Below are 15,916 nucleotides of genomic sequence, written 5' to 3'. Positions count from 1 at the left end.
TTTCAGGACTATTCAATGAAGAGGCTGATTGGAGCGGGTAAGCTTCGTGATGGACTCTACCATTTTGACCCTCTTTCAACTTAGTTGTATCTTTCATGCTACCAAATCACCAGACACCCAAGTTTGGCATATGAGACTTGGACATACCTCTTATAATCAGACCACACATTTATCTAAAAAACTTGGTGAATTATCTTCTTGTTTTAATCATTTGTGACGTGTGTCATCGAGCTAAGTAGACTTGACTTCCTTTTCAAATAAGTTCTAATAAGAGCAGTGAACTATTTTCTCTTGTGCATTGTGATATATGGGGACCCTACAAAACACATTCACACACAGGTGCACATTTTTTTCTCTCTTGGAGATGATTTCTCATGATGCACATGAGTTTTTCTTATGCGATATAAGTTAGAAGCATTCTTTTTTCTGACAAAATTCTGTGTCATTGTCAAAACTCAGTATAAAAGTCAAGTGCAACGCATTCGATCTGACAATGGTGCTAAATTCTTATCGCAAGACATGCATTTTTTTTTTACCAAAATGGTATTGATCATGTGTGAGAACTCCTCAACAAAATGGCAAGGTGGAATAAAAGTACCGCATCTCCTCGAGGTTGCGCACACTTTACATTTCCAAGCCAACTTACCTATAGAGTTTTGAGAAGAGTGTATTCTCACAGCTACACATTTGATCAATCGCATCTCTACCTATATTTTACACAACAAAACTCCTTATAAAGTTATTTTTAAAAGAAAACCCAACTATGATCATTTGCGAGTATTTGGGTGTTTGTGTTATGCTCTAAATTTAAGTCTCATTCGAGACAAATTTTCTTCAAGGTCCCAAAATTTTGGTGCCTCTATATAAGAATAAGATGCCTAATGAGTAGAGGAAGAGTACTTTGGTGCCTCTATATAAGAATAAGGGTGATATACAAGATTGGACAAATTATCGTGGTATAAAACTCATGAGACATGCTATAAAACTTTGGGAGAGAGTGATTGAGTATAGGTTGAGGAAGGTTGTTATGATATCGAAGAATCAATTTGGTTTTATGCCTAAAAGATCAACTATGGAAGCTATACATCTTCTTAGACAACTTATTGAGAGATATAGAGAGAAGAACAAAGATTTACATATGGTTTTTATTGATTTGGAGAAGGCATACGATAGAGTACCTACGGATGTTCTCTGGTGGACAATAATGAAGAAAGGTGTTTCTCTCAAGTACATTAGTATAATTAAAGATATGTACGAAGGAGTAGTAACCAATGTCCTCACTTATGGAGGGGTGACAACCAATTTTTCTATAACGATTGGGTTACATCAAGGATCTGCATTAATCCATTTCCTATTTGCTATAGTGATGGATGAACTTACGAGATCAATTCAAGAAAATGTGTCGTGGTGTATGTTGTTTGTTGATTATATTGTTTTGATTGATGAGTCTAGAGTTGGGGTTAATGCTAAGTTAGAATTATGGAGATAGACATTGGAAGCAAGAGGTTTTAAGTTGTGTAAGAGTAAAACAAAATATATGGAATGTCGGTTTAGTAAGCAATGAAGTAGTGATGGGAGTGTAGTGAAGCTTGGTGAGCAAGAAATACTGGTGGATGACTGTTTCAAATATTTGAGATCTATCATTCAAAAGTATGAAAAAATTGATGGAGATGTAAATCATAGGATAAAGGTTGGGTGGATGAAATGGAAAAGTGCAACTGGAGTGTTGTGCGATCGTAGAATGCCATTGCGGTTGAAGGAAAAGTTTTATAGGATGACAATTAGGCCCACTTTACTATATGGTACGGAATGTTGGGCTGCCAAGAGACATTATATTAAAAAAATGAGTGTAGCTGAGATGCGTATGCTTAGATGGATGTGTGGAAATACAATAAAAGATAAGATTCGAAACAAGGAGATACGTAAGAAGGTAGGCGTTGCATCCATTGAAAATAAGATTAGAGAGGATCATTTACAGTGGTTTGGACATATTCGACGAAGGCCTAATGATGCTTCAGTTAGAAGGATGGAGAAATGAGAAAATATATTAGTTAAAAGAGGTCGGGTAGGCCTAAGAAGACTTGGATGGAGATGATAGGAAAGGATATGAATGCTTTGAACCTCACCGAGGACATGGCATTGGATAGAAATGATTGGAGGAGAAGGATTCATGTGGAAGACCCAGAATGATTTTCTTTTTTGGTTCATATCGCCGACCCCAATTGTTTTGGGATGAAGGCGTAGTTGTTGTTGTCCCAAAATTTTATTTTTATTGGATATCCATATAATCAGTGAGGATACCATCTTTATAATCTGGACAGTCATGAATTCTTTTTCAGCCGAGATGTTTTATTTTATGAAAATGAATTTCCTTTTCTTACCCAACTTCGGCATGAGTCTACTCACATGACACTCATCATGCCCAAACCTATAAAGGATATATTCACCAATTCTACACCCATGACACTAGATGATCATAATGACCAACCACCACCTCTAGATCCACACATATCTCTAGAACCCGATCTCGTTGCACACCAAATAGCTCTAGATCCAAATGCTCATACGCATACCTCTCCACCTATTATTTTCAACACCCGCCCCCTACTTACTAGACTATATATGTTCCTCAGCAGTAATGTCGCAACAAGTCTTACCCATGCCTCTCGATTATGCCTCTTTAGGTAAACCCTATTCCATCCATAATTCACTTTATCTTTCTAAATTTTCTCCTTCATACATGACCTTCCTGTCTATTGTTCTAAATGATGTTGAGTCTCGCAACTATAGCGAAGCCACTAAGAATTTGCATTGGCAAGATGTTATATTCAAAGAGATCCAAGCTTTAGAAGTGAATAATACTTCGATTGTCATCCCTCTACCGGGTAAACGACCTATTGAATATAAATGGATTTATAAGGTCAAGCATAAATCCGATGGGTCTATTGAGCATTATAAAGCTCGTCTAATCGTCAAAGGTTATACTCAAGTTGAAGGGGGTTTAACTATCATGAGATATTTGCACTGGTGGCCAAACTCACTACCATGCGTTGTCTCTTCACTCTTGTCTCCATTCATAATTGGATGGTATACCAATTGGATGTTAACAATGTTTTTCTATATGAAGATCTTCACGAGGAAGTTTATATGGACTTATCACCAGTATACAACCGTTAGGGGGAGCATCATCATTTATGCAAATTAAACAAATTCATTTATGGATTAAAACAATCCTCCAGAAATTGGTTTAATAAACTCATATTTGCACTCAAAGAAGTTAGTTTCATGCAGGCATCGTCCGATTACACTCTCTTTACCAAGAAAATGGGATAAAAAATTATAGTCATCTTAATCTATGTAGATGACATCATTCTGGCAAGAAATTATAGCTATGCCATATCTTGGACCAAACACTTTTTGAATTCCCAATTTCAGCTTAAGGACCTGGGCCGATCAAAATACTTTTTGAGAATTGAAGTGGCTAGAGCACCATCAGGAATCTTCCTAAGCCAAAAGAAATATGTACTTGATTTATTATGATGCAGGACTTGGGTGCAAAGTCGATTGATTTTTCGATGGATCAAAAGTTAAAGTTAAATGTGCAAGATTGAGAACTCATTCAAGAGCCTACTTGTTACAGGAGAATAGTAGTACACCTAATATATCTGACAGTGACTCGACCTGATATTGTCTACTTTGTTCACATATTGAGTTAATTTATGCAAGAGCCCAGAGTGCCACATTACAATGCTATTGTTTGGGTTTTAAGGTACTTAAAATCACCTCTCAGTCATGGAATCATGCTGCCCGCCAAAAGTGAACTTAAATTGTCAGCCTATTGTGACTCGGATTGGGCTAGTTGCCCAATGACTCGAAGATCCATAATTGGTTACCTCATTATGTTAGGGACGAGTCTCATTTCATGAAAAAATAAGAAACAAGCCACCATTTCAAGATCTGCTGAAGCAATCCATAGCAGCGACAACATGTGAGTAAGTCTGGTTGAAAGCACTTCTAGCTGATTTTAGAATTATCTCCAAAGGTACAATGATATTGTATTGTGACAATCAATCGGCAATACATATCATGGCAAACCTGGTATTTCATGAGCGAACCAGACATATCGAGAATTAGATTGTCATCTTGTTCATGAAAAAGTGCAATCAGGGGTCATATGCACCAAATATGTTTTCTATAAAGTTACAACTTGCACACGATCAGTTTCAAATTCTCATAAGCAAGCTGGGAGTCACATATCTTCACTCCTCAGCTTGAGGGAGAGTGTCAAAGTGATAAGGATAAAACATGATTTGAATCATGTGTGATATCTGGTAAAGATAAGGATCTTCCGGATAAGATCATGCATGATCATCAAATCATGTGTGATTCTATCCTTGACTCATTTGGCAAGATTGTCGGTCTTTTGTAACTGGCGATTTTATCTCCTATTATCAAGGGATCTACCTGTATATCAGTTGTATATAAGGATCATCTCATATTCCATAATGATAGAATCAATTTTATGCAAACAAGTTTCCATAGAAATGGGGTGGTTCTTGGATTATCTAAAAAAACAAATAAAAGGTCCTGAGTGCCTTCTAGACTTGAGCCTTCCCTTTATGATTGAAAAATCTAAATTAATTAAAAGCACTTGGTAGATTTGCCTTGAATTTAGTTCCTCATGTTATTAACCAGATTTTCACTACACAAGTTTTCCAGAATTATTGGCTCCAATAATTCTGGAAAACTTGTGTAGTGAAAATCTGGTTAATAACATGAGGAACTAAATTCCTGTGTTTGGTGACTTGTGCTTGTGTAGATTCGCCAATGCTTTACAAAATTGTCTTCTTCCATCCAAGGTGACTCGTACTTTTGCACTCACATAGATATAACATGTCAAGTCCAATATCAAAAGGCATGAAGAATAACCCAAACTTTGGTACTATGTATGTTCCTCTTCAAAGAGAAAACGACAGAAAAAAATTAGAATCTGTTTGGGTGCCTTGCATTGAGATGGAAACACCATTTCCATGTGTTGCCAAATCTAGTTTTGCCAAAATGTGTTGTTGAGGATGGAGTTGAAGTGTGGTGTTGGGGCTGCCAACTCCTTTCCCAATTCAGTGTTTTGGCAACACCACTGCTCCCAAACAGCAGAGAGCATGAGAGCGCTGGGGGAAACCTGCAACACACCTCTGATTCAAGACTCCCAAACAGAGCCTTAATATCCTTTAGAAGGTCTAGTGTGAAGAGATCAGATCTTTTAAGTGACCATATATCATCCGATAGAATAAATTTTGAAGGTAGTAAGGAGGGAAAGAGAAGCGTATTATTCCAATGGCACTATGTAAAAAGGCAAGTTGAATTGCATACATTATAGAAAAAGTTTACATGTTAGTCTTGGCAGTAAAAAGATTATTTTAATTATGTTCAAGAAATTGAAGAAGCTGGTAGCTAGATCATCATTACACTGCACAAGAAGAGATGAAATATTGGAATCATGTAAAGTTGATCATGTCAAGGATCCTCAACCGAGTTTATCTTTCAAGTCCTATCATGCACACCATAAGGCTTGGCCTATAGCCCTTTGTTCATAAAGTCAAGAGCATGATAGAGATCAATGTTGGGTCTATCGTTTTTTATGTTTGAAAAAGGAACTATGAAAATGCACTCTGATTGCATTTAGCTTTTTGTATAGGTAATTTCTTAATAACCTTTTAGAAAACCTCAAATGTTTGTTATTTATCTCACAGTGTATAACCAAGATGGAGAGGTTCTTTGAGTATAGACATAGAAAATAGTTGTACACTCCCAGTGGAAAGAATGATATCTAATGGTTCTAAGTTATTGCATCAGAGATTAGGCATCTTCCTATATAAAAAATGCAAATTTTATAAACCATTATGATCAATACTGAAAGTAGTTATAATCAAGTGAATGATTCTAAGATTCTCACAAATTTTTTAACTTATCTACTTTGATATACAAGTCTAGTATTTTTTTTAAACGTACATGGGTTTTGAATCTGCAACATCCCACCACAAGGGACGTGCACTGACAGCTCCTACCAATCACGCGGAGCACCCATCAGCGATATAAGTAGTCTTAGTTGTATTCTTTATTTTTTTTTAAGTATTTTGTATCAGTTGTTTATGGCTTTTTAAGAATAACAATGATCTCATCATTGAAATTCAAATATATAAGATGAGTTTCATTTTCATATTAATCATAAGATGATAAAAAATCCATGTAAGTTTGATTGTAACAGAAAATAATAACCAATTCATTGTGCTCATAGAATTGAACCTCAAACTTCTTAGGTGCTTTGCTGCTCTCTCTAGCAGAACATTGCGAAGAGGGACTCAAGGATTCCTTATTCAAATGAATTCTCTCAAACTATGAGATGATTTGGTGGTCTATAGAAAAGGGCATATATATTTTGATGAATTTAAAGCATACTGGCCTTGCAACATGAAAACTGAAAAAACAGGAGCACGTGAGTGCTGCCATAATTGCACAAACTGAAACATGAAAAATGAGATCTACTACTAAGAGTTGGTCTCCCCAACTAAATTGTCATTGCCAATACATGATAATGATTGATATGAACTTGCGACTGCTGTACTAATTGCAATACAGCAGTATGCTTACTTGAAAAGAGTCCTATGCAGGTAAATTGTTCTGCCCATAATGATAATTATGGCACAGTATAAGTTTCAGACCCTTAGCGCCCTCCTCAGTAAACACTTTCTTCTTGAAGGGGTCCTTTGGTGCTCTCACAGGTTCATGATAAGTCCCTCTCAAGCTGCCATCGTTATCGAAGCTGGACCAAGTTGGTCCTCTTGGAGTGCTTTCCAACCACAAGAACCTTTCCGAGTATGGGTTCACCAGACTCTGACAGAACTCCTCTGGGGTCTCACAGATCAGCCCCTAAAAGCATCAGGTTTACAAAAGTAATTAGACATAGGAAGGAAGCATTATGAAAATGAGCTCTAAAAATTGGAAGGGAGAAGTTTGATATTACCTCTGCCATGGCTTTAATTTTCAGGCCAACCTCCTTCGTTAAAAGGACGAGCTGTCCATCTGTCTTTAGTCTCTTGAAGAGGAGTGCACATTCAAGAATGTGATCTTCTGCTGTAGGTGAAACTATCTCTGAAAAAGTCCCATAATTGGAGAATGAAATCTGGCCGGCAGTAACAAAACTAGCTGCATTGCAGCCACTGGATTCACTGCCTCCTTGGCTTGGTTGCGTGTGAGGAGACACTGGAGGAGTTGCAGATACTGGAACGCACTCACTGGAGCTCTGCACATGAATCCACCAGCTCATTTTCAACATACACTCCTCTATCCATTGCATGATCAAAGAAGCCTCTGATTCTCTTCTGAACCTGCTTGCTCTGTGCTTCAGGCTATCTAACTCCCTAACAACTGGACCAGAAACAGCATTAAGAAGAAGCACATTATAATGGAATCATTTTAAATAAATAAAGCAGATAACATAATCAAACTTAGCGCAAAAATGCCAGTTTTAAAATTTGGTTTTTACCCATTCTTGAGACAATAAGCTGAGTCCCTTTCAGTCCTTCCATCAACTTGAGTGACCTTCTGGACTGTGCATTCAGTAGGCAACTTGTGTCAACCACCATGTACCATTTCTTTTTTGCCATGTTCTCAACAGCTTGAAGATTTACAGACTGAATCTGCACCATGTTCAATTGGTTTTCTCATCCAACAAAATAAAGGATAAGAAATACAAGAGGCTTGCATTTGCTTACCACAGAAGAAGAACTCTTGTCCGCACCAGACTTTTGGCATGTAACATTATAGCTAGTTCTTGATGCAGTGATGCTAGGAGATTGTTTGGAATTGTCAGGAGAATTCAGGAGCAAATTTTGGAAAGGTACTCTTTCTTCTGACCTCTTTTTGAAGATCATCTCCTCTTTGAACTTTGATGGATTCCGAGTCTTCAACTTCAAAGCTCGAGAAACTTTTGGGGTCACATTCTCTTTGCCAGATAGAAACATATCGTCTGTAATGGAGTTTCTGAAACCATCCAAGGGTGAACCACCATGCCACTCTCGCTGCTTCATGTCCAGACTAGCAGCTGCGATGATTCTGCAGTTTTCGGCTTCCATGATCAACTTTTTGCAGGTAAGTTTCATACTCGACTTTAAAACACGTGTTGAGGGAACTTGTGGAGTTAAATTCTCCTTATCTGACGGGAACATATCTTCCATATCATAGTTGGTGATACTATGAACCAGTGGAGATGAACCTTGCAACCCATGCTCCTTAGCTTGCTGTTCAACACTCATAGGTGTTCTGCTGCTTCCAGCTTCATCTAGATGACCGTAGTAAAGCCGCCTCCTTGATTTTAAAACATTAGAAGGAACTTGATAAGTGGGGTTCTCCTCTTCTGATGGGATGATATCTTCCCTATCAGACTTTGTGAAACCAGCACTTAAAGATAACAGCAACTGATGCTGCTTTGTACCCTGTTCAGCAGTCACAGGTATCCGATTGTTACTCGCTTCAACCAAGCTTTCAGAGGTAACTTTGGTATTTGATTTTGGTGTCAAATTCTCCTGAGCTGATGGGAAACCAGCACCTAAAGATGATCCCAGAAACTGATGCTGCTTTGTACCCTGTTCAGCATCCACAGGTGTCTTATTGTCATCACTTGCTTCAACCAAGCTTTCACAGGCAACTTTGGTATTTGATTTTGGTGTCAAATTCTCCTGATCTGATGGGAAACCGGCATCTAAAGATGATCCCAGCAACTGATGCTGCCTTGTTCTATGTTCAGCAGTCACAGGTGTCTTATTGTTACTTGCTTCAACCAAGCTTTCACAGGTAATTTTGGTATTTGATTTTGGAGATAAATTTTCCTGATCTGAAGAGAAAGGATTTGTTTCTTCACTAACACTTCTGCAAAGTGAGTTATAGGGAAACCGCTGCTCCAACTGTGTCCCCCATCTATTGTTCGAGGTTGCAGGATAATTGCAATTGCTAAGTTCAGCCTCCGAGTTTTCTCTTGCTACTACATTATCTAATTGGAGACCATCAAAATATCCCGTGACCCGGTTCTCCTTGACTTCAAATGCATTTTCAGAGGCAGCTTCCCCTCTTGATTTTGAAATGCATTGAGAAGTTTGTGGAGTGGAGATCTTATTTAGCAAGAACATGTCTTCCTCTTCATTAAAATTATCCAAATATGACACATGCAGAATTACCTGCTCTTCATGCTGCACCATTGATCCTGAGGTGAGATTAGTGGTTATAGCATCCTGGCAGACGCAGACTTCGGTATCCAAGTTTTCACGGGAAGCCTTATCTGATTGGAGAACATTGAAATAGTTGGTGCTCAGATTGTCTTTGCGCAAAACAAATTGTTCTTCTTGACTGTCAATTACATCTATGCTGTTTCTGTCCTTAGGCTGACCGATAATTGTGGCATCATTGCCGTCTAAATCATTGATCTCATCATCCAATCCCATGTCAAGGCCTTCGTCATTCCTCGCATTGGTAAGAATACGAGGGGCGCTTGAAGACACGCACCTTCGGAGCCAAAGATTCACAGTGCCGGACTTTTCCTTAATCCCACAGCTACGAGATCCTTGATTTTCTTTTCCAGATATCATCTGCCCGACCAACGAAGCTTCTGGTAATGAAGAGTATGCAGATTCAATCTCCGTAGGAGGTGCTGATGCAGACCATTTATCAGGTTCATCAGCACCAACAAATCCATCATTCCCCTCCTGCTGTAACAAATTCATTGACATGAGAAGAATAACTCCACAAAGACACAGGGTAATGCTGAAAACAGAGGGGGGGGGGACTTGGTAACATTGTTACCTCTTGATTTGGGGAAAAAGATGATGATGGCATCTCATTTTCAGCCTCTAAATCGGAAATCGACGATACCCATCTAAGCTTATACATTCTTGTTGAAGCTCCAAGCTTCAGAACGTCTCCTTCTTCGACTTGCACAGAAACTTGGGGGTCCATTTTTCGTCCAGAGATCATTGTTCCATGAACTGCACACAAACATGATCTTCTCATCAAATCTTTTGGATACAAAACTAAATCAACCATTTGGGTATCACAAGAAATTGAAAGATTGAGTACCTGAGGACAGATCCGTTACCAAGAGCCTCCTCGAAGACTCGTTGAACTTGAGCTGAAGATGGCAGCGGCTGATGCTAGGGTGCTCTAGAACAATATCACAATCAGGGTGACGACCAACCATCAGAGTCACGTCTTCTTGGTTGAGTTCGGGCTCTGAAACCGATGGGTTTCGGAGGATGATGTTCTTGACGTGGGCTCCGTTCTTGAACACGGTGAAGACGGGAATCATCTTGCTCTCCTCTTCCTTTTTCTGATCCATGGTTGCTTCCCTTTTGTCTCTCAGATTTTCTGATTCTGCTTTAGAAAATCAGCTTGCAAGAGAGAGACGATTGAAGAAAAAGCAACGAAGCGTCGAAGATTGATCCTTAAATGACCGGTTTGATTTTTGGGGTCATTTTGAAATAGCAGCAAGAAATATGGCCGTTACCGCAACGGCTATACTGATTTGAAGGGCGACCGTTTTTTAGAGGGCTCCCTTCAAACGGGCAGCAATCAAAATCTGTTTTCGTACTAAATCCCCAATAATTTGCTCCAATGACATGGTTTCAATTAGGGATGGCAGTGGACCGGGGGAAAGCGGGCCCCGCCCCGTTTGGACCCGGGATGAAGGGTACGAAACGGGGATGGAGGCGGGGACTAAGGTTAAAATCCATCCCGGTCCGGGGGTGGAGGCGGGGATGGACGTGCACTTTTCCCCGCCCAGCCCCCGCCACGATCCCCGCCTCATCCCTGCCCCGACCACTTTTCCCCGCAATATCCCCACCCCGCCCCGCCTCATCCCGTTTGAACCGGGGATGGAGGATATGAAACAGGGATCAAGGCGGGGGTGGAGGATAAAATCCATCCCCGCCGGGGAGGCGGGGTGGGGGTGGAGACCTTGTCCCCCCACCCTGCCCCGCCCCACTGCCATCCCTAGTTTCAATTTTTTATTTGCGTTTTATTTCGTACTGAATCTTTTTCCACCCTCTTTACGGGTAGGCGTGGCCATCGGACTATCGGGTCGGGCTCGGGCTTCATTTTGAAGCCCCAGCCCGAATCAGATCGGCCCAGGAGCCTGACTCGAGCCCGAGTATAACTGAGTCGGTCTGGGCACGGGCCAAGATATGGGTCCGTTCTGTCGGGGCCTTATCGAGCCAGGCCGGCCCCATGGCTGCCCCTATTTACAGGTTTAAAAAAAAGGCCTTAACTTGCCTATCCAAAAAAGTATAAGAAAAAATTTGATTGAGAGAGCCAACCATCCTAATATTCCAAGTAGTCCCAAATCTTCTGAAAAGATGTTTGAAGACCGATTTTTCCAACGAAACTGACAAGAACGTTGGTCGGGGGAGCATCGTGTACCAAGATGGGGTTTGAGTGAGCAATGGACAACTCTACATTCGATAACTCGATAATTTAGATGTTTGGAATAGTAGCAGATGAACATAAGAAGCTACACCCATCTGGTAGGAGTGACTCGTGCATGTCACCAAGTTCATGGAATGTCACAAGTTCGAAACTCATGGGACACACCCGTTGTTACGAGGCCAAAGCTGGGTGTACTTCCTGGTGGGAAAGAGGCACTTGAAGATTTATGCAGACAAACACAGAGCTAAACGGTTTCTACCTGGTTATCAAAATATAAAAAATAGAAGCAGATGGTTGAGTATTTTCTGCTACATAGTGTGTATAACCATTGGAAGAGGTACCATCATTAGTATTTGGTTGCCTAGGTCTTAGTACTGTTAAAGTTCTAGGGTGGCACTATGGCCAGAAAACAGGCTGAGCCACTCATGGCACCATTTTCAAATTTGAAAAATAGGTCCGGCAACCTGAACATGAACAAGGGGTTTGGTGTAGTGGGATGGGGCCTAGACCCTTTGACAGGCAGTCTAGCTTCAAATCCCATGCCCCCCCCCCCCCCAAAGCTTGGCAACTCCATGGGGTCGAGGGGTAAGCCCTCAGAGTTTTATGCTGACACCGTAAGTACGGCAGGCTGAGCCAGCATGGCTAGGTCTCTGCGCCTGGAGCGGTTTCTCCGAAAATAAAAAAAAATGAAGAACAGGTACTTTGGCTCCGGTAGACTCATGTAAGCTAGTCAATTAATAAAAAGTATATTTTTCATCTTATAGTATATTTATAGCATATGATTGAACTATTTGGTTTGCAAATAGTAAGCTTAGCGATAAAATCTTATTACTTTTTATCTCGAAAACAGTGCATATTAGGTTAGCCACTTGGAACATAGGGTCTTTAACTGGTAAGTTGGTAGAGTTAGTAGATGTTATGTGTAGGAGAAAGATTGATATTTTATGTCTTCAAGAGACCAAATGGGTAGGTGAGAAAGCTAAAGTGATAGAACCTTGGGGATATAAGATTTGGTATACAGGAATAAATAGGAATAGGAATGGAGTAGGGATTGCTATGAGTCGTCAGTTTATAGATAATGTAGTTGAGGTCCGTAGGAAGGGTGATAGAATTTTACTTATTAAATTAGTATTAGGTACGGATATTATTAATATTATTAGTGTTTATGCACCTCAAGTAGGTTTAGATGATTCCATTAAGCATCAATTTTGGGAAGATTTAGATGGAGTAGTACAAGAGACATCTTATGGAGAAAAGCTTTTCATCGGCGGTGACCTTAATGGACATGTAGGCATTAGTAGGGATGGATTTGAGAATATCCATGGAGGCTATGGTATAGGAGAAAGAAATGAAAGTGGAGAAAGGATTTTAGATTTTTGTTTGTCCTATGATATGATCTTAGCAAACACTTGGTTTAGGAAGAGGGAGTCTCACCTAGTAACATTTAAAAGTGGGGTTAATACGAGTCAGATAGATTTTTTCCTACTTAGAAAGAGAGATAGGGGTTGTTGCATCGATTGTAAGGTTATACCAGGAGAAAGTGTAGCTACACAACATAGAGTCTTAATTTTAGATCTTAGAATTAGACAATGCCGCAAAAGGGATAGACATAGGATAGATCCTAGAATTAAGTGGTGGGCACTGAAAGGAGCTAAACAAGGAATGTTTGTAGAGCAGGTAGTTAAGGAAGTTGATTGGTGTCTCGAGGAGGATTCAGAATCAATGTGGAATAAGATAGCGGGTGGTATGAGAAAAGTAGCTAAGGAGGTATTGGGTGAGTCTAAAGGCGGTGCACCACTAGGTAAGGATACATCATGGTGGAACGAGGATGTCAAATTAGCTATTAAGGTTAAAAGAGAGTGTTATAGAAATCTAAGTAAGAGTCGTGATAATGAGAATTTGGAGAAGTATATGATAGCAAAGAAGGAAGCTAAAAAAGTTGTTCGAAACGCGAGGGCTAAGGTATATAAGGAGGTTTATGACAAGTTGGATACCAAAGAAGGCGAGAAGGATATTTATAGGCTTGCAAAGATGAGAGATAGGAAATCGAAGGATTTGGGTATGGTTAGATGTATCAAAGATGAAACGCAAAGGGTTTTAGTCAAAGATGAGGAGATTAAGGAGAGATGGAAAGATTATTTTGATAAACTATTTAATGATAGTCATGCTCAAGATCTTGGAGACTTCTCCATTCCTTTTCATGAGATAAATCGTGACTTCATGCGCAAGATTCAAAAGAAAGAAATTGCAGAGGCTTTGAAGAAAATGAAATCAAGAAGGGCAGTTGGCCCAGATGGTATACCTATCGAGGCTTGGAAATGCTTGGGAGATAAAGGTTTAGAATGGTTGACAAATCTTTTTAACTTGATTTGGCGAACAAATAAGATGCCTAATGAGTGGAGGAAGAGTACTTTGGTGCCTTTATATAAGAATAAGGGTGATATACAAGATTGCACAAACTATCGTGGTATAAAACTCATGAGTCATACTATGAAACTTTGGGAGAGGGTGATTGAGTCTAGGTTGAGGAAGGTTGTCATGATATCGGAGAATCAATTTGGTTTTATGCCTGGAAGATCAACTATGGAAGCTATACATCTTCTTAGACAACTTATTGAAAGATATAGAGAGAGGAACAAAGATTTGCATATGGTTTTTATTGATTTAGAGAAGGCATACGATAGAGTACCTAGGGACGTTCTCTGGTGGACAATGATGAAGAAAGGTGTTTCTCTCAAGTACATTAGTATAATTAAAGATATGTATGAAGGAGTAGTAACCAATGTCCGCACTTGTGGAGGGGTGACAACCAATTTTCCGATAACGGTTGGGTTACATCAAGGATCTGCTTTAAGCCCTTTCCTATTTGCGATAGTGATGGATGAGCTTACGAGATCAATTCAAGAAAATGTATCGTGGTGTATGTTGTTTGCTGATGATATTGTTTTGATTGATGAGTCTAGAGCTGGGGTTAATGCTAAGTTAGAATTATGGAGACAGACATTGGAAGCTAGAGGTTTTAAGTTGAGTAAGAGTAAGACTGAATATATGAAATGTCGGTTTAGTAAGCAACGAAGTAGTGATGGGAGTGTAGTGAAGCTTGGTGAGCAAGATATACCGGTGAATGATTATTTCAAATATTTGGGATCCATCATTCAAAAGTATGGAGAAATTGATGGAGATGTAAATCATAGGATAAAGGTTGGGTGGATGAAATGGAAAAGTGCTACTGGAGTGTTGTGCGATCGTAGAATGCCATTGCGGTTGAAGGGAAAGTTTTATAGGACGACTATTAGACCCGCTTTACTATATGGTACGGAATGTTGGGCTGCCAAGAGACATCATATTCAAAAAATGAGTGTAGCTGAGATGCGGATGCTTAGATGGATGTGTGGAAATACAATAAAAGATAAGATTCGGAACGAAGAGATACGTAAGAAGGTAGGTGTTGCACCCATTGAAAATAAGATGCGAGAGAATCGTTTACGGTGGATTTGGACATATTCGGCGAAGGCCTAATGATGCTCCAGTTAGAAGGTTGGAGAAATGGGAAAATATATTAGTTAAAAGAGGTCGGGGTAGGCCTAGGAAGACTTGGATGGAGATGATAGGAAAGGATATGAATGCTTTGAACCTCACCGAGGACATGGCGTTGGATAGAAATGATTGGAGGAAAAGGATTCATGTGGAAGACCCAAAATGAATTTCTTTTTTGGTTCATATCGCTGACCCCAATTGTTTTGGGATGAAGGCGTAGTTGTTGTTGTTGTATTTCTTCCAGCTCTAAAACAGTATTTTTTTTCTGTAAACAAGCTAACTTTAACTTAGCTCATTATGAGTTCAAACTCAGTTCAGTTGGTTCGGCTTGTATACCAGCCCTAGGCTGAACTGCATCATAAGGATGAGCAGCCTAAGTGTGTTTTAAGCTGATCATATCCAAAATGTTCAAAGAATCAGAAGTGTTTGCGATGTGGTTCACTATCTAGATGAAATGCATGATGGCTGCAGAATGAATAGCTTCAGTCCGCTTAAAACATAATGTTTTTGGTGCGTTAGTACGCATTGTTCATCTTGATGATGGATCAAGGTTCCTTGAACCAGATCCAGGATCCCATAATCATCCAGTTCAAATAAAACAGAACGGATCCAAAATTGGCTTGCACAAAGCCTCTGAACCAGTTAACCAATTCAAGGATCCAAGCTCCCACATACCACTCAAAGAAGGCAAAGTTGGAGGCTAGGCACCTGTAGTTTTCTCTCTACGGAAGGGTCCAACTATCCATCTCATTGTTGGCTACAAAACGTGCACAGTTATTTCCTTATTAACCTCTAAGAAGGGTACATTTATTAAGGCCCTGTTTGGAAACTAGAAGCTGGGATAGGAAGGTACATTTGATGAAGTGGGAACTGACAAGTCCTGGATTTGGCAGCTACTACCTCTTGGAGG

The 15,916-nt window shown here is 39.8% G+C and overlaps 1 protein-coding gene across 1 annotated transcript; it reads right to left on the bottom strand.

Moving 5' to 3' along the window:
* Window positions 1–6,660: 6,660 nt before the first annotated feature.
* LOC149817114 (uncharacterized) lies at window positions 6,661–10,384 on the bottom strand. The gene is made up of 6 exons (XM_089987031.1): window positions 10,126–10,384; window positions 9,853–10,034; window positions 7,773–9,758; window positions 7,544–7,697; window positions 7,022–7,425; window positions 6,661–6,927 (listed from the first exon to the last, which is right to left on the bottom strand). The coding sequence occupies exons 1-6, from the start codon at window positions 10,382–10,384 to the stop codon at window positions 6,661–6,663; spliced, it is 3,252 nt and encodes a 1,083-aa protein (XP_089843157.1).
* Window positions 10,385–15,916: the final 5,532 nt, after the last annotated feature.

Source organism: Nuphar pumila, chromosome 14 (assembly GCF_984573655.1).
Source record: "Nuphar pumila chromosome 14, dmNupPumi1.hap1.1, whole genome shotgun sequence".
Taxonomy (NCBI): domain Eukaryota; kingdom Viridiplantae; phylum Streptophyta; class Magnoliopsida; order Nymphaeales; family Nymphaeaceae; genus Nuphar; species Nuphar pumila.
The sequence above is the reverse complement of the archived record's forward strand: the minus strand, read 5'-3'. Positions and strand labels throughout refer to the sequence as shown.